General features: G+C 38.0%; 1 protein-coding gene across 5 annotated transcripts in view; it reads right to left on the bottom strand.

Moving 5' to 3' along the window:
* Positions 1-16187, bottom strand: part of SLTM (SAFB like transcription modulator) — a 44750-nt gene extending 28563 nt beyond the window's left edge. For all 5 annotated transcript variants that reach the window (XM_027851611.1, XM_027851612.1, XM_027851613.1 and 2 more), the window contains exons 1-4: positions 15909-16187; positions 14315-14405; positions 2541-2605; positions 248-442 (exon numbers count right to left, since the gene is read on the bottom strand). In XM_027851611.1, coding sequence (XP_027707412.1) covers positions 248-442; positions 2541-2605; positions 14315-14405; positions 15909-16076 — 519 coding nt within the window. In that variant the 5' untranslated portion in view covers positions 16077-16187. The remainder of the gene's footprint in view (positions 1-247; positions 443-2540; positions 2606-14314; positions 14406-15908) is intronic.
* Positions 16188-27861: the final 11674 nt, after the last annotated feature.

The raw sequence follows: 27861 nt of genomic DNA, 5'->3' as shown, positions 1-27861 counted from the left end.
ACAGATTCCTAAGTTGGATCCAGGTTCAATTACTTTCAAAAACAGGGTTTGGAATAGATGCAGCATGATAGTTGATTAAATATTTGATTAAATACTAAATTAATTAAATGTTAAATGTCTGATTAACTATTTGGAGGCCAAAACATGACTATACACAATTGACTACAAAAATAATTATATCTTTGTAATTTGAAAAACGGAAGGGTGGGGTAGTTTGAGGGGCAGTTAACAAAGGTGGTTAAAATACCTGATTTTCAAGGTCTTTTTCTTTGCCTTGTATTGCTTCTGCCTGTTTTAATTCATGATCTTTTTTATGCTGTTCAGCAGTAGACAAGTCCTTGGAATTATTATGTTCTTCATCATTTTCAGGAAATTCTTCACAGTCCTTCAGTTCATCATTTCCATCTGGATCACTGGTCTCTTGATTCTCTGATTCACTTTCCTTTTAAGGTCAAGAACATTGTATAACCAAAGCCATTAGCTTGAATACCACTGACTATTTTACTTTAAAAAATAAAAAAAAGATAGGATAATTTTCTAACCTATGTTTTAACAGTATATCCTCCTCCCCACAAAATTCTTAATTGACACTTGTTTTATTCCAGAAACAATCTTCAAACACTTTCAATTTGCAAATCAATTACACTTTGTAAAACGACAGGCATTATTATCCAAAGTAAATGAAGCTATGTGTTTTAAGTGCCAACTTTCTCATTTTGGTGGAAAAACACAATGTAAATTGCTTTTAAAGATATTGTGAACTTCCAAAAAATTATTATACAATTCCCAAGTCACATTTTAGGTGCTGTACAAAAGATATGATTTCATAGAAAATAAATCTCACCATTCCCACAAGCTATACTTCAAAATTCAATCTCACAAACCACTTGCAAATCTCAGCTTCGAAAAAATGTGGTAACTGATTACAGGAGTGCATTGCATGGCACATTATACCAATTAATCTTAACCATTTTGGTTTGGGACATGGTTACCTCTTTCAATACATGTTCACAAACAACGTTCCCTCTTCTTATGTTGTGAGTGGATGACCATGCTATTGAACAAACTATGAAGACTGAGCATATATGAAACAGTTTAGTGTTGCAAATAAAACAGTTAATCTGACATAATTAATGATATGTATAATTAATATGCTATAGAGAATTAAGCATAAATACCAAATGCTAAGCAGTTCCCATAAATGACTGCAATTAATACTACTTTGATATAGGCAAGTTAAAGGGGAGCAAATAGAAAAGGATACCAGACAAATCATGAAGCTGCCCTAAAGATTTTTAGTTCCAGCAGGGGATGTCATGTTAAGGAAAGGAAAATGGAGCAGTGGATAGGGCACTCTTCAAGGGACCCAGTATCTCTAGTATATCTTTGTGAATCTGCTATATGTGTGTATGTTTATGGGAGGAAGGGGGGATAGGAGAGTTTCTGAGCCCCAGGTACAGACAACCTGGGCCACAGATACTCTTTGCTGCAAGAATGGAAGGTCCAAATTCCTGTGTACAACCTAGGTTACTGATCTTGAAGTGCTGTCCATCTTGTCCAAGATGGCTGGGGGAGACTGGGGTCTGGGAGAAGCCCAGTTTTTTTTCTTTCCTCTTCTAAAATTTAGACATAATGTTTCTTGGATTTAAGAGAAAATCACTCCTGCAAGGAAGGGGGAAATTTCCCCAGAAGACCTGAAATTGCATCAAATTCATTTGGGAAATACTTCATTCCTTAATTACTTTCCTAGTTGAAATGCCCTAATGTAGGATACTTACAGGGAGGGCCAAGTCAGAGGGAAAAACCTGGTTAACTCAAGGGCAACTAGCCCTTGAAAGAAAACTGACACCAGGAGTATGAGAAGGGCTGGAAGCATTAAGGGAAATAAGAGGACAGCAAAGAAACTTCACCTTTTAAAATGTCTTGAGGACTATCAGTTCCACACATGCCCCTCTCTGTATATGGGTGCCTCCCAGAATGGATTCCAGGAGGCATATAGAGGAATACTTTCTATAAGCCAAGCCAATGTGCTAAATAGTTTTCTGGCTTATTAGTTCTGAAACCCATCTTTATTCTGTCCAGGTACAGCTCACCTTAAAGAAAAGGAACTCTTTACAATGGAAACATTCAACTTGTAGACAAAATATGTGATGCCAACTCTACATTTACTACCTATCTATACTTAATCTCACTAAGCCAAAATTAATTCATGTTTAAAATGAGTAAAATACTGTTCGCTCATTCTAACTCACAGTACTGCAGCGAGCATGAAATAGTATACTATCTGTGACAGTATTGTGAAAATCAAAGAAGATGGTTTATGTAAGATGCTATGGATGCTACAAAATGCAAGACAGTAGCACTGAATCAGCAACTTTGTGTCTAATACATGAAATAAAAAAATGAGTAACCTAACTTGTATCTGATTATAAACATAGTAACAGCCCTTCTTTCCTTGAAATGACACTTAACTGACTTAAGCCCTTGGTCCTATTCAGAGAGACAAATTAACTACTCAAGCTGAGTATTTAAAACTTTACCTTGACAAATGTATCATCTTCCACCAAAGCATCTCCACTTAGTTCATCTGTTTCTTGTTTCTTACCTAAGAGAAAAAATCAAACTGGGCTAGCTACTAGTGTTTCATCATTTAAGAGCAGAAAACAGAGAATGACACATAATTAATGAATGGTAAATACAAAACAGCATGGGAACGCTGAAATATAGAGTCAGGAAAATATACACAACGACTACAACAACTTAAATGGAAAGAGCAAAACAAATAAAACTGAATGCTGCAAAAATTATGACAAACTTGGCCCTAGAGAAGAAATATAAGGAACTTCCTTCCTTGCTCCCCTTTCTCTATCTTTGCCAATGTATTATGGATATGGAAGTATGGGTGAGATCACAACAAGACTTTTTTTGATGCTGGTTAGTTTTGCTGAAATATTTTTCCTCATTATTCTTTGTTATAGGGGATGATTCTGGGAGGAGGTGAAGAAATATAGGTGACTTAAAAATAAAAATGTATTTAAAAAATAAGTAATACCTCTGTAACTCTAGACAGACCACTTAAAATCTTTTTGGGCCTCAGCTTTCCTATCTGATCTCAGAGCATAGTCTCTTAAGATTCCATGCAGTTCTAGACTCTGACTTTTTTTTTTTTAAGCAAATGCTGGTACTTCTATTGGTATAGGGAAGTCCCACTGAGAAGCAGATCAGCAACATAAGGTTTTAGAGAGCTGCCTGGGGCATTAAAAGGTTAAGTGACTTGCTCAGAGGAGTCAGAGGCAGGACTTAAATGTCTTCCTGGCTCAAATCTGACTCTATCCACTACATAAAGATGCCTCCATGGTTCACTAATTCTACCAATTCATTAAGAGTACCATTACAAAAGAGTTACCAAATTCATTCCACAATCCTGAATATATTATGAATTTCATGTAATTTCCTTAAAGTAAAACTAGACATAACAATCATTTACTTCAACTGATTTACTACATACATAAACCTCTTCATATTCTTGTACAAAGCCAGTCATTGTCTTATTGTGAAATTCTATCATAATAAAGAAAACCGATGACCAAGATAAAAAAACAATTCAACCGTCCCTAAACCTAAACAATTACTTGCTTTAATTTCTAGGCCATCTACTTGTACCATATAATTCATCACTTCATTACATACTATTTCGTATTCTCTTTTTCCTTCATATAAGTCACTTTCCCAAGTAGATTTTTAAGTTCATAAAAGGCAATCAATGACTATCATATATTTGTATTCTTCTAAATAATTATAACCATGCTATGTCCACAATTAAGTATTTAATTGCATGTCAAGTGACTGCTCAAGCTGATCTAATAAAAGTAGAAATTGATTCACACTGATAAATTATGTAGTTAATGGACTGAGTTGCATGGTCTCACAAAACTATGATAACAAATGGACCCCAACTTATCTATGGATTTGATTAGTTATTTATAACTCATAATCTATGTCCGCATAGAAACAATATTACAAATGTTTAGGTTCCCACCTTGTTCACAAGGACCTGCTTTTTAACTCAAAAATCTCATAATAAAATTGCAACTGACAGTGGCAAAAGGTCAAGCAATGATCTACAAAAAAAGCAAAGACAGGAATGGCTCTGGGAGAATAGAGGTAAAAAAGGGGAAATTTAGGCAGTGTAAAAAATTAATTGAAAAATTATTTTGAGGGGCAGCTAGGTGGCGCAGTGAATAGAGCACCGGCCCTGAAGTCAGGAGTACCTGAGTTCAAATCCGGCCTCAGACCAAACACTTGACACTTACTAGCTGTGTGACCCTGGGCAAGTCACTTAACCCCAACTGCCTAAAAAAATAAATAAATTATTTTGAAAAAGGGACAAAATGGTAGAGAATATGCACTAGTGGAAGTTTGACAGCAAACATCAGGAGTTTTTTTGTTTTTAAAGTAAGGGATTTTGAAACACATTTTCAGGACATGGAGAATCAGTACAGGGAATATATATCTTCAGTCTTTCAAGAGGAAATGACTGAAGAAGTAAGGCCTGGAAGGAGTCAGGAATGAATCAGAAGCTCAAGGATTAAACTTTGGCAAGGGCAGATGTCATCTCATTCTCTGAGGTGAAAAGGAAGGAGATGGGTGAAGATTAAGAAAACAAAGAATGGAAGAAAAATGCTGAAAAAATTCTCAAATAGCATGAATTTTTCCACCTATGTAGCAGAGACTGGATTAGTGGGAACAGTGCTAGACTACGAAATCAGTCAAGGCCTAAATTCAAAATCCACCTCTGATACTAGTTGTATGACCACGGACAAGTCATAGGAATTAAGCCTCAGTTTTCTCATCTGCAAAATAGGGATATCTGTAACTACACTCCCAGGACCATGAGGAACAAGCAATGTATACAAAGTGCTTTGCAATTACTAGAGAATCAACAAGTATTGTTATCATGCTACAAAAAGTAAAGGAGAAATAAGCAAAAACAAAAGATTGGAATAACCAACATGAGGAACATGTTAGTAATCAAGAAATGACTCTTTAATGCAGCAATAAGAGTATGTGTTCTCAGTAGACCTAGTTATCAAGTTTTGTAGTTTTATCCAGTAGTATTTCAAATGTTCAAGAGTAGGAACATGAATAGGATGGTGTACAACCCTGAGGTGGAAGAGTAGAAATGACGAAGATCAAGGGATTCAAGGGTGTAAGGTAATGAGTATACTTACAAAACAGTTAATCAAGACTGGAGAGGGAAGGAAGTGAAATAAAAACAGGGAGAAAGATTTGGACAATACCAAAAGATTGAGGGAGTAGTCCATTTCACTGCCACTAAATAGCTTCAAATAAAAGAGTAAAACATCAAAGCTTAGGAAGATTTGGTCTATACAAAGGCTTTTCTATTTCAGGGACTAATTGTAATTTCCTTTTTAGATTTTAGTTTAAGTCCCACTCTTTTCTTTGAGGTTTACTATCTGTGTGACCTTGTACAAGTCATCCAGCCATCCTGGGCTTCATCTGCAAAATGAGGGCAGCTGGATTAGATAGACGCTGAAGTCTTTTCCAGTTCCAGATCTATGAGCCTTTGAATTACAGCTCTGTGGTGTGAAGACAAATGGTAAATGGAAAAGAAGAAAAGAGGTCCTAGCAAAAGAAGCATTTTCTCTGAGATCAAAAGGGAGGAATGGATGAAGATAGAGAGGGTTAGGAATGGAAGGGAAGATACTCTCAGAGAACCAGAATCTTCTCCATGAAGTAGTACAGCAGTATTGAAGATCAGTGGAAACAATGAGAGAAACCTGCATTCTATGCAGGTGGTGGCAGAGGTGGGAGAACAGGCAAGGGTACAGCACATCTCAGAAAGAGGGAAGAGTCATATAGAACTCCAAAGGGTAAAGTCTGAGTCCATGAATCAAGTACTTCATGAACCAGAAAGGGGTAGGAACAAGGGCACATAGAGGTTTCTTTTCCTCTCAAGCTGTAGAAAAATTTAAATTCTATCCTGTATATGTCATGGCCTGTTCTCTAATCGTAACATCACACAATTAGCAACTTACTATAGACAGGTAAATGAATGAGGCATATGTACACAGGGAGGGGAAGGGATTCTGGACACGGATTATAGCTCTCCAGAACACATGGAAGATTTGTGGATGAGATGAAAGAACTGATTTTGTCGATTCAAGGTAAAACTCAGTGGTATCTCCTTTTTCATTCACATCACTCGGCATATGTTAAGGGCCCACTTAGTCAATAAGATACATTACATTGCTGATGAAATTATAATTGGAATAATCTTTAAGAGCAGTAGTCTGGCAAGTTCACAAAAAGTTTGTCACAAAATTCTTGTAAATGCCTTGCTGAGACTTGAAGGAAGCTAGGAGGAGGATTTACCTCTCTTTACTGAGAGGAAGGGGAACAACAGCCTGTGAAAATGCCCAGAGTCAGAGGATTTTATATTTGATCTTGGAGGCAATAGGAAAATACTAGAGATTATGGAATTGTGTGTGTGTTGGGTGGGGGGGGCAAGACTGACAGACAGACAAGGTCAGACTGAGTATTAGAAAAATCAACAAGAGAGGTGAATGGAAGATGAATTAGAAAAGGGACAGATTAAGTAGAGAAACTAACCAGAAGGCTATTGCAATAGTAGAGGTGTGGAAAAGTGATTGGGTTCTCAAAAGATGGACATTATCTAACAGATTCCACATCAAGTTGAAAAAGATTCATATATAAAAGAGGCAACATACAAGCAACCATGTACCCAATCCATCTATTCATCTGATAAACTAGAGATAATTAACAGAGGGAAGGTGCTAGCATTAAGGGGGAATCAGATTGACACATAGTCCAGCAAAGACTGTGTCTGCCAAGGACCAGCTTAGTTAGCTTAAACTAAATACAGAAAGGCCAGCCACTATGATTGATTCTTTGGCCATGGTGACCCATGAAAATAGTAGATAAATACACATAAATACTCAGGCCTTCAAGGCCTCCTTCAGTTTCAATGGTACCTATAGTTAAACAAGGAAAAGAGAAACAGAAGATGCTAATAAACACAAAACAGCTTTCAGATTATGTGTACACATCAAACTAACTATTGGTACTCTAAACATAAGCAACTTGCTCAACGACCAAGGAGGTGATGTATTCCTAGAGAAAACTGACCACATTCATGTGGATATTCTTACAAAACCAGAAATTTAAAATTGGTATATTTAATTTTATAGTCCAATAATTGCCATTTTATGTTACACATGGTCCTCTTTTACCTTGTAGAAATCATGATGAGCATACACTATGGGATCATGAAGAAAACATAACAGCTAAAATGGCCCACTAATTCTGGAAATCAATTTGAAATTATGTGAAGTCACTAAACTCTTACTATCCTTAGATTCAGCAATGCTACTACTAGGCATGTACACCTCAATAAGGTCAATGACAAAAAAGTTCTATAAATAACAAAATATTCATGGCAGCACTGTTTGTTGTAGCAAAAACAAAACAAAACACAAAACTGGAAATGCAATGAGTGCTCTTAATTGAGGAACAGGTGAACAAATTGTGGTATATGAATGTAATAGAATACAAACAAAAGAAAATCTGTATGAACTGGTTTGGATCAAAGAAAACAGAACTAAGAAAATAGAGAGGACCACAATAATACAAAAAAAAAAAAAAACCAAAAACACTAAAAGGTAGCTAAACTCAAACGAATTGTAATGAATAATTTTGGTTCCAGCAAACTGATGATACACCTAAAAGGTGGAAGATTAAAGATATGGGATAGAATATATATTGTCAGATACTATTTCTGTGTTAGTTGGCTTTGTTGAAATATTTTTTTACACCATTGTGTAAACAAAAGGCAACTGGAAAATTTAAAAACAAAAACAAACCCACTGTTTATTCTCCAACATCTATTACAGAGGATCAGGAATGGAATCTTGAGAAGATCCTTTAAATCAAATCAACAATATACCTGAATATCCGGCCATATAAATTCAAAGTTTAATGGCACTAGATAAAGCACCAAGAGTAAGAGATTTCATCTTAATAGCCAAGCTAGTTTTTCCCTTTAAAAAAAGGACACTTTCAATTCACATCTCAATCCCTAGCAAACTAGCTTCTAACTTAGTCATTCACTAAAACTGCTCTCTTCAAAGCTACCCAGGACCTCTTCATTGCCAGAGAACTGACTTTTCTCAATTCATCCTTCCTGATGCTCTTTACTCCACTGAACACTCTTCTCAATACTCTCACTTCCCTGGGTTTTGTGACTGTTGCCTCTTGGTAACTCCTGCTGTACTGGACACTGTCCCCCAATACTCTTTCATCCCTGGCTTTTTGTGGCTATGTCTTGGTTCTCCTACTTGTTTGGCCACTCTATCACCATTGCTAGATTATCATCCATGCCATGCCCCAAAACTATGTGCAACCTAAGGCTCTGACCTAGTCTGTTTTTAGATCATACAGGTTCAATTATTGCTATATAGACAGCTACCATAACCTACCTAGCAAGTTCAAACTCCATTCCTGTACCAACTGCCTATCAGACATCTCCAACTGTATGTCTTTTGGGCACAACCATTAAGAACAAAATTTATTACCTTTTCTCCTAAAAACATACATTTAAAATTTTTGTCATGCATCCCACCACTCCAGTCACCCATTAACAACCTAGGAGTAAGTGTTGACTCTTTCTTCTACCTCACTCCACATAGCCAATCAAATTGTCAAGTCTTGATGATTCTACTTCCAGAACAGCTTACGTGTTCCTCTCCTTTCTGATAACCCTAGTTCTGGCATCCTTGCTTTTTAAAAACTATTCTTGCCAAAGTTAGTGTCTCTCAGTCTATCCTCCTTGATCTCTGCAGTATTCGACACTTAGCCATTCCCTCCCTTCACTACTGTCTCCTTGGCTCACAACTTACACTTACATCACCTGGACTCAAAGAAACTTCTTAAATTAGTCTCCCTGAATCCAGTCTCTATGTTCTCCAATTGCATCCTCTATATTGCTGATCATGTGATATTCCTAAAGTACAGACATGACCATGTCAATTCCCTGCTAGAAAAGATCTCTGGGCTCTCCTACCTCTGTAATAAAATACACACTTCTTTCTCAGACTTTGAAAGTCCTTCACAATCTGACTCCGTCCTACTCTCCAGGTTTGCCATACAATACCCCTCTTCCCACACTCTACATTTCAGTCAAACTGGCCAATTTGCTGTAGCCTATGCATGACATTCCATGTCCACAAAAGCCTCCATGACTCTGCACAGACTGTCTCCAGAAGTGAAACATATTTTGTGCTCATCTTTGCCTCTTAGAATCTCAATCTTCCCTAAAGGCTTGGCCCAGGTGCCACCTCCTACAAAAAGCCTTTCCTGACCTGCCCTCTTCTTTCCCCAAATCACTCCAAATACTTTTTTCTTTTTCCTTATGTTTTGTATTCATTAATATACAAATTGCCTCTCCCTTTCAGCCCAAATAAATATAAGTTCCTTGAGGACAGGAACTATTTTTGCTGGTGTAGCTATATTCTCTTCACCAAACACAGTACTTGGCACATGGTATGTGCTTATAAAATGCTTTTTGTACAAATGTATCTCTTCAATTGACACTGAAGATGAAGAGTGAGCTGAGCCCTGAACTGAATAAAGGAAAGAGAATAAGCTACAGTTTATTTGGGAAACTGTGTGGTGCTTTTTCAATGATAACAGCTGCTCTCTGCCACCAAAGTAACCCATTATGCTCCTAGTGAGGCCTTGTGGCCAAGCCACGGAACAATAGTCTCAATAAGAAACAACACTATGGGTAATCCAAAGGGAAATGCAAAGATATTTAGTGGATATATAGCATAGCATCAATTATGTCTTATGGACAGGAAGTAGCATAAAAGGACATAAAAGACTACAACCAATGGGCAGCCTTTCAGTCGAACCATTCAAACCCTTTTTGGGGGGGAGGGAGGAAGGGGCCAGTGGGAAAAAGGGACTTTTAGAGCCCTAGGAAACAATGTGGCAAGAAATGAAGAGAGGGCTTTTTCAGTACAAACAAGTAAGAATTAGCTCATGTATTTTAAAGTCAAGCAGATCAAGTATAATGTTAAGGTTCAAGGTATTGTGGTGGTGGTTCAAGAATGCACAGATACTTCCATTTAAAAACACAACAGAGTAACCAACAACTTGATTTTTTTTCGTTTTTTTTTTTCAACTTGATTCTTAACACTTGTGTTTTTTCAGTTTGTAACCAGGCAAACCAAGACAGGACAAATATTCCTAGATCAAAATTTTCAAGCATAAGACCAAAATACCTGTGAAATCTTCCCCCAAAAAACCTTCCTAGAGTTTCATGATGCTAACGTGGAGTACAATATAAGAACTTCATATATTATACTATGATACCATATCATATTAAATATAATTTTGAAAGGTTTCTGTTGCCCTAATAAACTGATCAACCTCAGAAAAACTTATTCTACACAGTCATATAATTTATTATTTATTTATTTATTTTGGCTAGACACCTAGCTGCCCCCATATAATTTATTTTTAATTAAATGAGATGTTTGTAGCCATTCCCATTGAAAGTGGAATAGCATATCTTTGGTCAAGAATGACCAGTCCCCCTCCCCCATGTACATTGTTTCTATGCAGAAATTTTTTTTTTCAATTTACATGGTTGTGAGTTATAAAACTTTCTCCAAGAACACAATCATAGATGAGAAGTGTTAAATTATCATAATAAGTAGGTAGTGATATGATTCTGAATATTAATGAATTAAATTTTTTTGTGGTCCTTGAGAGCAGGGACTATCTACGCTTTTCTATTTGTATTTCTGGTGTATAGCACAGTGCTTGGCACAGTAATCCCTTAATAAATGCTCCTTAAGGGGCAGCTAGGTGGTGCAGTGGATAGAGCACTGACCTTGGATTCAGGAGGACCTGAGTTCAAATCTAGCCGCAGACACATGACACTTACTAGCTGTGTGACCCTGGGCAAGTCACTTAACCCCAATTGCCTAGCCCTTCCCCCTCCAAAATGCTCCTTAATTCATTAAATATTTTTTAAAACCTGGCAGTTGTTTTCCTAATGTCTAGAGTTAAACAGCAAATTTAAGAAACCAAAAGAATGGGCAAGCTATTGTTATGTGTACCCAAAAAACTTAGTATCAGAATATCAGAAAAAAACTATTGAAGTCTGATTAGCATTATATTAAAGACTCAGCCAATAAGATTACAGTAAAGCCACACCTAACTTAAGTTTTCCTTTAACCTGTCTTTGGGGTAGGGTAAAAAAGGTTAAGGAAAATAGTGAAGAGAAATAATCTAGAAAAGTCTCTTATACCTATAAATAGAGACTATTAATATGTTTATTAAAAAAAATTTTTTTTATCAGACATTTGGCACTTACTAGCTGTGTGACCCTGGGCAAGTCACTTAACCCCAATTGCCTCACCAAAAAGCAAAAAATAAAAAAAAAAATAAAAATTAATAACAATAAAATAAAATTTTATTTCTACATTGAAAAGGGAATGATTAAACAGAATTCAAAATGGGAACTAAGTGTACATATTATTGTATTTCTTCAAAAATTTATTTTTATAAGGTTTTCCCCTTAATTAGTCTAATTACATAAAGTTTTGCCACAGTATTTTAAAATAAGCAAAATTAAGAGACACTATTTATCTGGCATTGTGAGGAAAATATCTTTTCCAAATAAGTGAATTTCCCAGATAACAGAAGATTATGCTGTCTCTTTAATTCCCAATTTCTTCTAAATCTAAACAAAATATATTACACATTCCCCTTTTGACAAAACCTAATTGAGTTTTGTTTTTTTTTTTTTTAAAAGAAAAATTGTACATGCTTATTAATTCAGTTGCTCCTAGGGACTATTAAGATGCGTAACAGTTTCCCTCTATACTAAATAATTTATCATGATTTAAGTTGCCATCTTTTGGGAGTTTCTGTTTTTTCCCTGGCTTTCTGCTGACACTTTCTGCAGCTTTCAAAAAACAAGTTTTCCTCCAGTAACTCCCACTTTACCACTTTTCATTTGCTATGGGGTGGGGAAAAATTAAGATTACCCAATTAATACAACTATCTTAAGTAAGATTAACTAGGCTCCAAGGGCAGGAAGGACTTCCCTGGGAGTAAATAACCTGAGCTTTGGTGTATTTTTCTCACACATCTAAGTGAGCCAGTAATGTAGTGTAAAAGTGTCACACTTGTAGCCTCTGGGCTGCAAAATTCCCAGGGCAACCTAATCAGATGAAAACATAATCAGGAAATGTTTAGCAAAATAAAAATACAGTATGACATGGATGTTAATTCTTGGTTTTCAAAGTCAGTGTGTGGCCCTTGAGGATCTTTTTCTTTTTGACACACCACTGGTGTAGTAAACTGAGCAGGGAAAAGAGAATTCAAATCCTGTTTCAGACATTTATTAACTCTGTGACCCATGTCAAGTCACTTTTTAATCTGTCTGCATCTGTTTTTTCATCTATTAAATAGAAACAGTAACCAAACCTATCTCACAGGATTTTAATTATCAAATGAGATAGTGGAAAGCACTCAAGTAAATAAAAATTCTATTATTACTTTGCAGATTCAGATTTCTTTGTGTTTTCTTATCCATGTTCCAAAGTTAAAGTCATCAAATAAGTGACCTCTGGCTAAGTGAAATGTTTTTGTATATGTTCAAGGATATATATACTATAAAACTGATAGTGACACAAGAATTCTTAATCTTTTTTTGTCATTGACCCCTTCTTAGAATGTTTTAAAATGCATGTGATCACAATGGAAATCAATTATACTGAAATAATGGTAGCAGAACAATTTTTTTTTAAAGTTCATGGACCCAGATTAAGAATTTCTAAGCCAGGCAAAGTGGCACATGACTGTAATCCCAACTAACAGGAAGGCTGAAGCTGGTGGATGGCTTGAGCTCACTTCTTAGCTGCAGTAACACTAAAGTCAATTTTGGGGGTTCACTCCAAGTTCAGTACCAATATAGTAAGCTCCCAATAATAGGACAGGGCCACTAAGCTGCCTAAGGATAATAGAATTAGCCCAGGTCAGAAAACAGTTAAGTCAAAGCTTTCAAGGTAAGCATTAGTAGGATCACGCCTATGAATGGTATCTACACTTCCAGTCAGGAAGAGATAGGAAAACCTAGTCCTAAGAGGTGGAAAGAGACAGGGAAAAAGGGAAAAATGGACAGAGATGAGGACAGAAAGGGAGAGGAAAAAAGAACCCACCAACTATCAGGTAACATGAGACTTAACAAGAAGTCAAGAATTAAAGACCCAAAAATTGAAATAATGTTCAAGGAATTCTTAATTTCGGTGTCCTTAATTTAAGCACTGATTTTTACCTGATTCCTTCCTTCTTGTGAGAACTCAAAAAACTAGAATGTTTTACTTAATAATCACAAAAATAGTATCCTATTTGAAATTCCAATATTCCTAGTTATCAATTATCACTTTGCTATATATGCTTCTTTGTTACTTACATGATTTTCAAAATAGAACCAGAAGGAATCAATCAGGGTTAAAAGAATTTGCTGTAAGTTCTGAAATGAACCTTATTAAGCACTCACTGACACACAGTCAAGTGATAAATTTTAGGATCTTAGGCTTAAAGAGGACATTCCAGTTCAACATAAGAAACAGTTAAAGAAAAATAAGAATTCTACTGATGTCCAGAAGAATAAAGGTAAATGAGATGGCCTCCTCAAAGTCTTACATTACTGAAATATCTCAATAAAATTACTAAAAATCAAGTTCTGATTATAAATAAGAAAAAGAAAAAAATGGAGGAAGCTCAACCAGTTCCAAATTGCTAATTACAGTGAATATATACTAATTTGAATTCTATTAATATGGAATATTATAATTAAATTGGTACCAGCTTATCTAGTAAAAACGAATTTGCCAAGAAAACCATTAAATTAAAAAATTAATTTTCAAAAAAGCAAATTAGTTAATTTCCTGTCCTTCCCCCTTTTTTCTCCTCCTACCCATTTTCTTATATTAGGGAGGCATAAATATCATGAAGCTTGATTAGTAAGGTAATAATAAAATTCAGGTTTTAGGTCAAGGTTGAGCCAAATCAATCTTATATACAAAATTAAAGTCACCCCCACTCTGGCAATCATTACTATGAAGTCTTCCTTGACCTAAGAAGGCAGAATGCCAATGGCAAATACCAAAGCATAGCACTATATAAACAGGGCAAATAGCACAAGAGCATAGATGAGTTATATAACAAACACATTTTCAAAGCTTTTAACAACCTTTGCTTTTGGCTGCTGCTTTCTTGTTGGAAGTATCACCCGAAGAAGACAGGTCAATATTATCAGGATCACCTCCTTCCTCTTCAATTGCCTAAGTTAGAAAGGTAGGTTAATATGCAAATTCTGTTTAAATTGGTTTTAATAATTAAACTAAATTTCAAATTTTATCTAAATTGACATTTAAATAACGAAATAAAAGATGAACCAATCTCAAGTCTCTTGAAAATACAAGATATTAAAATAAGCAGACCTTCATAAAACCAACTTCAAGAATTAAGCTACTTAAAAGAGTAAATAAAGCATGCTTGCCAAAAAAAAAAAAAAAAATCCACGACATGACTAGCAAAACAGATTGTAACATATCGATGTTAAAGAGTCACAATAAAGGGGGGCGAAACAATTAAATATAAACTGGACCCATAAAGGGGGTGACATCGGAGTATGAACTGGACAACTAATTACTGAGGTCTACTTAAGCATTGCATAGCATGAGCCATTTCAATTCAATAACAAGTGTTCCCTTTATTCCTGTGATGCAATTTTTCCCTCCCCCACAATCCCGACATACCCAGAAATAAACGAGAGGTTCAACCGTTGAAAGCCCAACCGTTACTATAGGATGTGAGAATTAAAAATATAGTCATCTATATAGACTTATGTAGCTCTCTCATACAGATTTTTCTACATAGATTTATGTAGCTCTCCATATACATAAACCTGTGTAAGACCTCTATACATTAAGTTTATGTATCTAGATCTCTCTATACATTTACGTAGACCTCTCTAGACAAATCTATGTATCTAGATCTCTCCATACATAAATTTATGTATACAGATCTCTAAATGTAAAGATATCTATATGTAATATGAGATATATTATCTATATTCAGTATACACATAGATAACCTATACTAAACATTAAAATATGTGTATCTATATCTGATTAACTATGTATCTAAAAGTAATGTATATTTCAGAATATGTGCCTATATAACATAGTCTATATTACATAGAAAACGTAGCTCTCTACATGCATAGATTATCTGTATTCCACAGATGTAGAGTTCAGCTATCCCCTCTAAATACCAACTAATTTCATTAAGGTAAAGAGAGAGACATTCGAGCCAAACATGGTAACTTTACTGAAAGCCCAAAAAGTGCCCGTCCTCTTTCAGACCAGGAGATCGCCATGCGCAAGCCATGCGCCTCTTGCACAAGCCCCTAGGCAGCTTCTTAAATCGCCACCGTTCCCCAGAAGAGCCCGGCCGGACGCCCGCCGCAGATGCAGCGAAGCCCGGTGCAGCGGAGCCTAGAACCTGCCCGCGAGCATCACGGCCCGGGCCCGTGAACCCGAGGCGGGATGGGGGAGGGGAGTGGGCAGCCCAACGGCCCCAGGTGGGAGATAAGGTGGTGGGGGAAGGCGCAGCAACCTCCACCGCAGCCCCCTGCCCACAAACAGATCCCTCAGGGCTCGGGCAGCTCCAGGCAAGCACAACCGCAGCGTCCTGAGAGAAGAGGGGAGAGGGCGGGCGGCGCGGCCTAGGACCGCGCAGGACGCCGCCCCCTCTCCTTCGAGTCCCCAGCCGGGCCTCACCTGCTTGAGCCGGGAAACGAGCACGTTTTTCACCCCGTTAATGTCCAGGTTCCGCCGCTTCAACTCCGATTTGAGATCGATCACTCGCAGGTCGCTGATCTTCTTACTCTCCGACTGCCCCGAGGCTGCAGAGGTGGCAGAGGAGGAACCAGAGGCAGTGGCGGCCATTTTAGAGAGGGAGAACGCAGGGGAGGCAGCTTCTGAGCTGCAGGGTGAGGGCGGCGGCGGCGGCGGCTTCACCAACTTCGAGCCCAGCCCAAGATCCCAGCCAGTCTCTCACTGCTGCGCACAATGAACCACTGGCCCCGCCCCTCGCCCCACCCCGCCGCAACCAGCCGCGGCTAGCACCCGGATGGAAGGGGACGCCTGCGCACTGGTGACCAATTCCCGCTGCAGCTGAGGAGGAACCTGCGCACTGAAGCCTCTGGCGTTGGGAGCCCAACCCCCTCCCGCCGGGCTACCTGGAGAGTGCTGCCCTCTTACGCCCTTACGCGAGGTGCGAGGTCAGACAAGTTTTAACTGCAGTAACGTTCACTGAGCCACCGTTCCATTGGTTATGTGGTTTCTTTTCCTTTTCTTTTTTTTTTGAAGCATGAAAGGCATTGAGCGCCAACAAAATGCTGAACACCATAAAACATAAGCAAGTACTTGGCACTTAATAAATGCTTGTTGAATGACTGAGTTGGCCGTGAACTGATCCCAGTCCTCACCCTTAAACAATATGCTTTAGTGGCCTTTTCTAGGTCTTCCCTATTTGCTTGTGGGAAAGATGAAAATTTTAGTAAGGAGTCACTGATTTCTTTGTCAGCCCATCTGACTATATATACATGATGGCCCGACCCTAAAATGTTGCTCTGCAGAATCAAGAAACATGCTTCCTAAAAGTCAAACACTAGGATCTCTTGCTGCCTCACTGGCAATGCTCATTGTTTTCACATCAAGAAAATTAAGTCTCCAAGAACAGCGATAATCTCTTTGAAGAACCACCTTAACAAGTAAGTATCTATTCTTGGATTATTCCTGTTAATCATAATTGTCATGTATATGGAATTAAAACTGTGTCACATCTCTTTTTAAAAAATAATAATAATTTCCCCCAATTACATATAAAAAGTTTTTAACATTTGTTGTTTTTGTGGGGTTTTTTTAAGTTTTGAGTTCCAAATTCTATCCCTCCCTTGTTCCCTTCCCCCTTCCCCCCTCACTGAGAGGATAAGCAGCCTGGTATAGGTTATACATGTGCAATCATGTAAAATGTTTCCAATATTAGTCATTTTGTGCAAGAAAACTCAAACAGGAAAGAAGGAAGGAAGGAGGAAGGAAGGGAAAAATAGTATGCCTCGGTCTGTATTCAGGCACCATCAGTTCTTTCTCTAGAGGTAGATAGCATTTTTCATGAGTCCTTTGGGATTGTTTTTATATCATTGTATTGCTGAGAATAGTTAAGTAATTCACAATTCTTTATTGTAAATTTTACTGTTACTGTATACAATGTTCTCCTGGTTCTGCTCACTTCACTTTGCATCAGTTCATGTAAGTCTTTCCAGGTTTTTCTGAAATCATCCTGCTTGTCATTTGTTATAGCACAATAATATTCCCTTACAATCATATACCACAGATTGTTCAGCCATTTTCCAATTGGTGATAATCCCCGAAATTTACAGTTCTTAGCCACCACAAGAAGAGCTGCAATAAATAATTTTGTACAAATAGGTCTCGCCCCCCCCAGCTTTTCTTAAATCTCTTTGGAATACAGACCTAGCTGTGATATTGCTGGATTAAAGAGTATGCACAGTTTTATAGCCCTTTGGGCAAAATTCCAAATTGCTCTCCAGAATGGTTGGATCAGTTCACAACTCCACCAACAGTGTCCCAGTTCCCCATATTGCCTCCAACATTTATCATTTTCCTTTTTTATCATATATGCCAATCTGATGGGTGTGAGATGGGACCTCAGAGTTGTTTTAATTTTCATTTCTCTAATCAGTAGTGATTTAGAGCATTCTTTTGTATGAGTGTTGCATGGCTTAAACACAGATCTACTCCCTGAATTTCAAACTTAAATATTTGAATTTTTCAGGCCCATTGCAAGGGATTTTCTGTTTATTTTTTGTTTTTTGTTTTTTGTGGGATTGGTGGATCAATTCTTTCCTTTAATGAAAGGAACATGAAACTTTTGTAGAGAACATGAAACCATCAGATTTGGTTTAACTATAGAGGTAGGTTTTTAGAGGGATTGTCTAACAGAGTACAAATGTCCCCAATTAGTTTACCCACTCAAGTTCTCAATTTCTGTTAGTTGCCCAACTATTTTCCTAATTGGACAGGCTTAAAACCTTGGGGCCATTTTTGACTCATCTCTCATGAGTAAATCACTAAGTCTTGTGATTCCTACTTTTGAAAATTTTCTTATTCATTTCTTCTTTTCCATTCTCATTGTCACCTCCATAATCTAAGTCCCTTTTATAAATTTCATGTCCAGGTCACTGTAATAGCAACTTCATTGTCCTCCCTATCTTCAACATCTCTTCCCTTGAGGTCATTTTATATACTGCTACCAAATATGTTGCCTAGAAAGACTACTGGATTTGGAGTCAAAGGAACTATGTTCAGATCCCAGCTCAGCTATTTACCACCTATGTGTCCTTGCCAGTAACAATTTCTCTGGGCCTTCATTTCCTTACCTGTAAAATCTTTTTTTTTTTTAATAATTTACTATTTTTAGTTTTCAACATTTACTTCCATAAGATTTTGAGTTTTAAATTTTCCCCTTCTCCTCCCCCCGCCAAGACAGTGTGCAATCTGATATAGGCTCCTACTTATACATTCATATTAAGCATATTTTCACATTAGTCATGATGTATAGAAGAATTAGAACTAGTGGGAAGAACCACAAGAAAGAAGAAACAAAACAACAAAAGGAAAGGAGAGCAAATAGTATGCTTCCATCTGCATTCAGACTCCATGGTTCTTTTTCTGGGTGTGATTTTTTTCCTTCTTTCTTTTTTTTTTTTTTTTTGTGAGGCAATCAGGGTTAAGTGACTTGCCCAGAGTCACACAGCTAGTAAGTGTCAAGTGTCTGAGGCAGGATTTGAACTATGGTCCTCCTGTCTCCAAGGCTGGACCTCTATCCACTGCACCGCCTAGCTGCCCCCTGTAAAATCTTTTAAGGTCATTTCTACCTCTAAATCTATGATCTGTAATAATCTGTTTCTATGTCTATAAAATGAGAGGATTGGATTAGGTGACTTCTCAAGGTGTCTTGTCTACATCTATGAACTACGAGCCCATATAAATAAATTCAGAAGATCTCTTCTCTTGATTCACGTAATAAACCTTCAGAGTATCTCAGGAATGGATGTGTCAAAACTTCGCCCTTGAATGACTCATGAAACTTGCTAATGAAGTTCAGAAGCCAATTAAGTCTTGACTTGATATCAATAAGGAAACAATTAGAAGTACCTCACAAAGGATATGAGAAAAGGGCAGAACAGAAGATTATGAAGAGGGGAAGACACCTTGAAGGCCTGGACTCAAGAGCCAGAGAGAGCAGCAACACAAGAGCCAAAGATTAGAGAGAAGCCCCTAAGAGAAAACGAGCAGTGGAGGGCAATGGTTGGTAACTAGGATCAGGCTTGGAAACAAATGGTGGGAGAAGCATTGGTGAGTATTTTGCACTCACTACTTAGGAGCTCATCCCCAAAAGGGGGTCTTATGAAGAAAAAGACCCCAGCATCGTAAGTATAAGTCCTCTTTTGAAGCACTCGGTCGAGAATTGTACAGACTAGAGGGAGGAAGAGGGAGCACAGTAAGCTATGTACGGGTTTTGCTTCCGTATGTTGTAGCATTAAAACTACTTTTGATACATTGTGGCTCTTAACCAGTAACATTCATGGTAATCGCTTATAAATAGCATTGTACAGTTTACAAGTTGTTTCTTGAAACAATCCTGTGAGATATAGCATGCATCCCTGTTTTGCAGACTTAAGCTGACTTCACGTTGAATTACAAGTCCAATACTATTCCAGAACTCTCTCACAAAATGCAGTTAAATATCCCTCAAAGTGGGATAGATGGGAGAAAGAAGTTAAGGTTAGCCTGCCCTCAATCAATCAACATTTATTAAGTGCCTTCTGTGTGCTAGGCACTGTGATAAGTTTTGGAGATACAAAGGCAAAATATAGTCCCTGCCTTCAAGGAGCTTACACTGTAATGGGGAAGTAAACAAGTAAACAAATATATACAAAGCAAGCATAATACAATATAAATAGGAAATAACTGAGGGAAAGCATTGGAATTAAGAGGGGTTGGGGAAGGTTTCCTGTAGAAGGTGAGATTTTAGTTGGGGCTTAAAGGAACCCAAGGAGGTAATAATCTGAGAGGAGGAAGGAAAGCATTCCAGGTACTAAGGACAGTCAGAGAAAATGCCAGGAGCCGAGAGAGAAATGAAGTGTCTTGTTTATGGAACAGCCAGGAGGCCAGTGTCACTGCATCTAAGAGTATATGACTGGGAATAATGTATAAGAAGACTGGAAAAGGGAGAGGGTTGGGGTTGAATATAAAGGGCTTTCAATGCCAAACAGCATTTTGCATTTGATTCTGGAGGCAATAGAAGCCACTCAAGTTTATTGAATAGGAGGGTGACATGATTGTACCTGCACCTTAGGAAAAATCAGTTTAGTGGATAAATATAAGATGTCTCAGAGTGGGGAGAGACTTGAGACAGTCTGACCCACCAGGAGGCTATTGCAGTAGTCCAAGAGTGAGGTGATGAGGGCCTGCACTAGAGTGATGGTAGTATCAGGGAATATAAGGGGGTGTATTCAGGAAATGTTGCAAAGCTGAAATCAACAGGCCTTAGCAACAGATTGGATATAATGAGGTGAGAAATAGTGAGGAATTCAGGATGGCTCCTAGGTTGTGAGCCTGAGGGATTTGGAGGATGGTATTGTCTTCTACAGTAATAGGAAAGGTGGGAGGGAGAAGGCCAGGTTTAGAAGGAAAGATGAGTTCTGTTTTAGACGTATTGAGTTTCAGATACCTACTGGACATCCATTGCAATATGTCTGAAAGGCACTTGGATATACAAGATTGGAGGTCAGAAGAGAGATTGTGACAGGAAAGGTAGATTTGATAACCATTAGCAAAAAGAGGGTAATTAAACCTATGGCGGCTGATGAAATCACCAACTGAAGTAGTACAGAGGGAGAAGAGAAGAGGACTCAGGACAGAACTTTGAGAGACACATATGGTTAAAAGGAATGGTCTGGAAGAAGATCCAGTAAAGGAGACAGGAGGATCAGTTAGATAAATAGGAGGGGAATTAGGAGAGAGTGATGTCGTGAAAACCTAGAGAGAAGAAAGTATCAAAGAGAAGAAAGAGTGATCAGTGGTGTCAGAGGCTATAGAGAAGTCAAGAAGAGTGAGGATTGAGAAAAGGCCATTGTATTTGGCAATTAAGAGTTCATTAGTAACTTAGGAGAGAGCAATATTGGTGAGATTCTAAGATCTGAAGGAAAGAAAGTAGAGGTACCTATTGTAGATGGCCTTTTTGAGGAGTTTAGCTACAATGGGCAGAAGAAATATAGAACAATAGTTAATGGGGGTGGAAGGGTCAAGTGAGGGTTTTTCAGGACGTGGCCATTTAAAGACAAGAAGGTCAATGAATGAATTTTTAAATGAACAAAAGGAGAGCCAGAAAAAAAATATCACAGAAGAGCAGGACAACTTGAAAGTTACATGTTAAATTGAATATATGTTTTTCAGAGGCAGGCTATATTTAATAGAGAGTGCACTTTCATGTAAAATGTTCTTTTCCTATTCTATTACACATTCTACTACACAAATGCTTTTTTTATTTGATAAGTTCAGAATGCAAATAAGATAAAATTCAAATAAATAAATATTCCCCAAAGGTGTGACCTAGACCCTTTTTTTTTTTCATGGAAGGGTCCAGCATAAGGACTATTTATTTGATGGTTCCCCTTCGCCTACAAAATCCAAACTCCTTAGGTAAATTTTTAAAGTCATCTATAATCTCTCCCCAGTATGATCTCGACCCTTATATTGAACCATTCTTTGTCTCAAATCCTTTGATGTTGACAAACAGAGCTCCATATTGAATGCTTTGAATGCATCATGCTCATGCCTTGGTGTCTTGCTCGTTCTGTTTCCCTTGTCTGGAATGCCCTCAATTCAATTCAATACTAGTCACTATCTATTTAAAGCCTACCTTTGGTGAAATGACCTGTAGGAAAGGACTTGAGTTGTATCTAGGAATTGTTGCACCTGATACTAGCACCATAAGCACTGACTAGGGTAAGTGCCATGAAAGGCACTTTTGCTTGGAGAAAGGAGGCTGATACCATACCATGGAGGTATGCGCTAAGACTCCAGGATACCAGGAGGCCTCAGCTGATGAGATGGCTTCACACCCCCAAAAGAAGAGAGCCATTTAGTAGCTTCCCATTTAAAATAATCTTAGCTAGCCAGTAATTAAGAGTAATTGATTGTTTCTTCATGCTTCGGCATTCAAGAAGCCTGATTACATGGGGGTGGGGACAAAAGAAGGCTTGAACCCTCCCTACACACACACACACACACACACACACACACACACACACACCCTTTCTCCAACAAAGTGTCATATTAGGAATCATCTAGTTCAACTTCTTGATTTAAAGAGGAGGAAACTGAGGCCACTGACACAGCAAATGACTTACCTTTTCATCAAAGAGGAAAGTTTATTCAACTCTTGGTGAAATGGAGACTGAGCTCAATTTAGAGTTATGTGGAGCTTAAACCTTAAAGACTCAGAGACTGTCAGAGCTGGAACAAGCCTTAGAGCCTACCTTGTTCAAACTTCTCATTTTACAGAGGAAGAGACAGGTCTAGAGTTAGTGTCAGTGTAGGCATTGAAATCTGGATCTTCTGACTTCAGGTCTTCAGCTCTTTCAGCAAGCTTATTGAAATTTGGCTTCCTTTGTGGATACAGAGGGACCAGGACTTCCAAGACAGTTCCAAACCTGTGGTTCAGGACTAGTAGCTAAGTAGGAAGGCGTCTCCTACAGTCTTTCCAGGGATACTATAGACACAAACTCACCATTATAACATTTTTTGGAAAGTTTAAGGTGTATGGGACAAGCTTTGGGGGAATGAAAAGTCCTGGGGAAGAAGGAAGACAGAGGCTCTACCAAGAAGACATAAACCTCCACCAGGGACTTGTAGGTGATTCTCCCCTACCTTCTCCTACCTGATATGTTCCCCTCTCCCAAGGCAGACCTTGTCAAGAAGTTGCTAAGAATTTCTAGGCCTGGGGAAGCATTTTCCACCCCTGAGGATTAGCCCAGCTGTTCTCTGAGGGAAGAAAGATTCCTGAAGTGTCACTTCAACACTGAGATAGTACATTGCACTTCCACCCTGGTCATATGATGTTGAGCTCTAGCTAGTCCTTAAGAAATCAGAGAGGGGAAAACTTCAGGGAAAGGAAAAGGTTATTAGGATTAGCAAAGTACACAGTGTTCCCTGAAAGACACCTCCTATACAGGCAGAGGAGCTAGCTCCATTACCCAACTTGTACAACCACCTGAAAGGATCCCTTCTTCACAAGCCGTCATGGACAGAGAAGGGGATGCTTCTCCCTGTATAGCAAAATATGCTTCCAGATAGACCTGGAGTAGATACTTGCTCTCTCTGCTGAGTAAACTAGCTCCCTGGGCCGGTGCTCAGCCTTCTTCCCTACCCCTAGTCTAGACTAGAGTTTGAGTCCTTCTAGTTTTGGTCTTGTGAGACAGTCAAGCTTCTTCCTTATTGGGGGTCCAACTTCATTCTTGCCACAGTTCCACCCCATTCCACCTCAAAGTCCTCCATCTTCCTTCTTTTTTAGAAGATTACAGGTGTATGTAAGTGGCCCTTCACATTTCCTGCCCTAACAAAAAATTCCCGGTACCTGAACTCTAGTTATGGCTCTGGATGAAGCCATAGAAAATTTATCATATGCATTATTCAACTGTAACTCTCAAATATTCAGTTGGCCAATAGAGGAGTTCTGCCCACATATCTACTTCTCCCTTTGCTCCCATTTCATTGGCAAAGGCCTACTCTCATGGGTATAGTTAGCTGATTGATCACAGTTGCCTAGTAAGGCTATTTATTCTACTGGTACTGGGGAAACTGCATCAACAAAGCACTGGGGAAATTGCATCAACAAATTGGTAGATAGCAATGTTTGAAGGGACCATTTGGATATTGCCTCAAGGAGTATGATAAGCACTCTGCTCCATGACAACCTCATGAAGCTACTCAGTTGGTAATCACTGACCTTTGTGATATCCAACCTTGAATCTGATGTATCTGAAGCTGTCAAGGATGGCTCTCAAGGAATTCTTCAGCTATGGATGATGATCTAAGAGAGAGAGATAGCATGAGTGCCTGAAGTGAAATCACCTCCCTTACATCTCTCTGTACGTGGTTTCCTTTCCATAACACATGGTTAGTGTACTTGTTCCCCTGGAGTATACCTTTGTAGTAGTAATTGTTTCTCAACACCACATGAGCAGTATGCTTACTTACAGTAAAATAAACATACACATATATGTAAGATCTCTGGCCTGGGATGCAGGTACTCTTTTTACCATGGAGCCTCAACTCTAGGCTCACTAGGGCCAAGGCTTCAGTCTTAGGACACTGACCTCAAAATTATTAGAGCAGGTTTTTCTTAAGCTTTCACACATTATGACCACCATGGAATCCCAAGGAAACCCTTTCAGTAAAACTTAGTTATGACTAATGTAGGATCTGCCATTAAGGGGATGATTAAAAGAGTCACTCACAGAAAAGAATTCATTCTACAAAGTGTGTGTGTCTGTGTGTGTGTGTGTGTGTGTGTGTGTGTGTGTAAATACAGTAACCCATTGCACATTCTCTCTCACAGACTCTCTCTGGGAGGTTGATACCCACAATATTAAAATATGAAATATTTTGTGGTACTACTGATCAAGTGTTTTTAACTTTCATCTAACAGCAACTCATTCAAGGTTTATATCTTCTAGTAAGCCATGCCCTATATGGGTCTTTGTTAGTCCTTTCATCTGTAATACACTTCTAGAGGTTCTCCAAGGAGTTTTTATGGAGATCCTGTTCTAGCTAAGCAACCAGCTTCTGATGTTAGGGTTCCTGATGTCTCTAACTCACAAGTTTGTCACCAAGGCTAAGAACATATTTCTCAGGATCCTTGTTCAGTCCCTTGTACTCAGGGAAAGACACACAAAACAAAGAAGGCAGCCAGGGCCTTGAGATCTAGTCTCAGGTTCACTTGGACAAGTACCATGTATATGGGAACAACTGCCAGAGCTTCTGAGAGGAAGAGAAAGAGTAAGAAGAGGAGGGAGTTGAGAGTGATCCACTTACCCCTTTGTTGAAAGTCTGGGTGAGAGCTTGATATATGTCAATAATATAAATAGAGAGAAATCACAGCCTTACTGGGCTTCACTTTCCTGTTCTGTTAGTGAAGGGAGAGACTAGCTTACAGTCATCGATTGATCATATGATAATTGACCTAAGGCTGGAATGGAGCTTAGATATCATCTCTTCCAACCCCCTCATTTTACAGATGAGGAAACTGAGATCCATAGAGTGTAATTGATTTTCCTATGATCACTTAAGTAGTAAGTGATAAAACCAGGATTTGAAAACTAGTCCTCTGACTCCAAACCCAGTACTTTTTCTGGTATACCATACTTATTAGCCTCTGGGATACCTTCCAACTATGGAACTATGATCCTCTGACCCTATGAAAAAAACAACAAAAGCAGAACTGAATGCTTTGAAATTATAATTGCCAAGTCTTGTACTGAAGAAGAAATCTGAGAAGGCACCACCCTTCTTTGCAGAAATAGAAGACTGTGGGCTTGAAGGCTGTGGGCTTAGAACGCTGCATGTAAAATTGATTAGTTTTGCTGAGTTGGGTTTTTTCTTCCTTTTTTATTTCTGAGAAGAGAAGGTTCTCTGTAAGAGGGAAGAAAGAAAACTACATTGGGAAATGAAAGTGATATAAAAATAAAATATAGCAATAAAAATTAAAGGTAAAGTAAAATCCTGAGAAAAAGTTTTGTGGTATTTGTGGGCATCAGGGCTCCCTGTAGTATTATATTTTCCATATGTCAAAGTCTAGCTCAGATCTCATAAAATTCTTGAAGCCTTCCCTCCAATAAACCAGCAAAAACTGACTCTTCATTTTGTCTAAGGAGCAAGATTTTCTTTCAGCATTATAGTAGAATCAGGAGTGTCCCCTCACTACTGAGTTATAGTAGGTGGAAGATGGTTGATAAGATCGTTCATATCATGTATTTCAATAGTCACAAAGTGTCTCCTTAACTTCTTGACACCAAGGTCAAAGACATTGTTTACAGGGGTGAGTCCCCTCACCTTAGCAACTATATAGCAAGAAGGAACTGTATTTCAGAAGTCTCAAAATCTGAGCTAGATTTTTGTTAAAAAAAAAAAACAAAGAAAGAAAGAAAGAAAGAAACAATATATTATGGATAAAGTTCCCAAGCTAACCCACCAAACAACCAACGTGGTTGAAATCTGCAACATTGCATGTAGAATCTACACATGAAATAACAGCTCCTTGAAACACGAATGACATCTGTAGTTTGAAATGGTAGAATTAACTTTGACTTTCCCTCACATTTCATATCCAGTTAGATACCAAGTCCTTTGAATTCGATCTCCAAAATATCTCAATATCCAGCCTCTCCTCTCCATTCCTACCACCACCATGCTAAAGACCTGAACTGTTATTGCCTTTTAACTGATCTTTTTACTTTCACTCTCCTCTTCAATCCAAAATCATACCAAATTAATTTCCATTATATATGAATCTATCTATTTTCCTTATGCAGAGATCTAGTAATGTTACTCCTCTATTCCAAAATATTTTATCCTTTCCTTTTACCTATCAAATATAATTCAGACTTTTTTGCCCAGCCTCTATAACCTATGTTTCTAGTATTATACTATACCATTCCCCTCCTATGTCCTCAGTCAATCAACAAACATTTAGTAATTTCACCCTCCATTGTGTTAGGTATTGAGGATACAAAGGCAAAAGTGAAAAGGTTCCTGCCTTCAAGGAGCTTACATTCTGCTGGGGGAGGTTTGTACATATACAAGCATATACAAATATATACAGAAATTTGATTTCAGATCATCACACCCTGACAAATTACATTTCAGGGTACTAAAAACTGTCAGATATGATTGCTGAGCCTTTATCAGTTATCTTTGGTGTTTTTTGTACTTGTAGAGTTAACTGATCTCTATTTTGCATTGCTCTAAATAACAAGAAGGTTTTCTTTCTATCTAATGCAATGAACAACCAGGGAAAAGATACTTAAGTAGACTACAGTAATACATTAACATTGCACCAAATCACACTGGAGAGTTCCTGTTGATGTTAGATTGATGCAGATCTGTAAGATATTGGAAACCAAAATGGTTAAAAAGCCAATATTATGATTAGAAGCTAGACAGTTACATAAAATAATATACAAACTTAATTAGAACATATGATTAAAAGTCCAATTTTTGTTTTAGGTTTCTTTTTTTAAGTTTTTATGCCTCCTACATCAGAGGCCTTCTTTGCACTCTGTCCAAGAGGAGACCCAGCATTAATGTCTTCTCTTTTCTTTATTCTTGTAATAAAATAAGTTACTACTTATGTCTTTTGGAGTTGTGACTACTGTTTGACAATAAACACTGCCTTTTTTCAGTTAAACAAATAAAACCCTCACAGTAAGTATGCATGGCTCAGCAAAATAAATTCCCACATTGGCCATATCTGAAAATCTGGGTTTTATGCTGCATTTAAGTCTTATCACCTCTCTGCCAAGAGGTGACAGCATGATTCTGTTTCAGTCCTTTGGACTCATGGTTTATCAATGCATTTATC

Source organism: Vombatus ursinus, unplaced genomic scaffold, assembly GCF_900497805.2.
Source record: "Vombatus ursinus unplaced genomic scaffold, bare-nosed wombat genome assembly UNPS02009205.1, whole genome shotgun sequence".
Lineage (NCBI taxonomy): Eukaryota > Metazoa > Chordata > Mammalia > Diprotodontia > Vombatidae > Vombatus > Vombatus ursinus.
The sequence above is the reverse complement of the archived record's forward strand: the minus strand, read 5'-3'. Positions and strand labels throughout refer to the sequence as shown.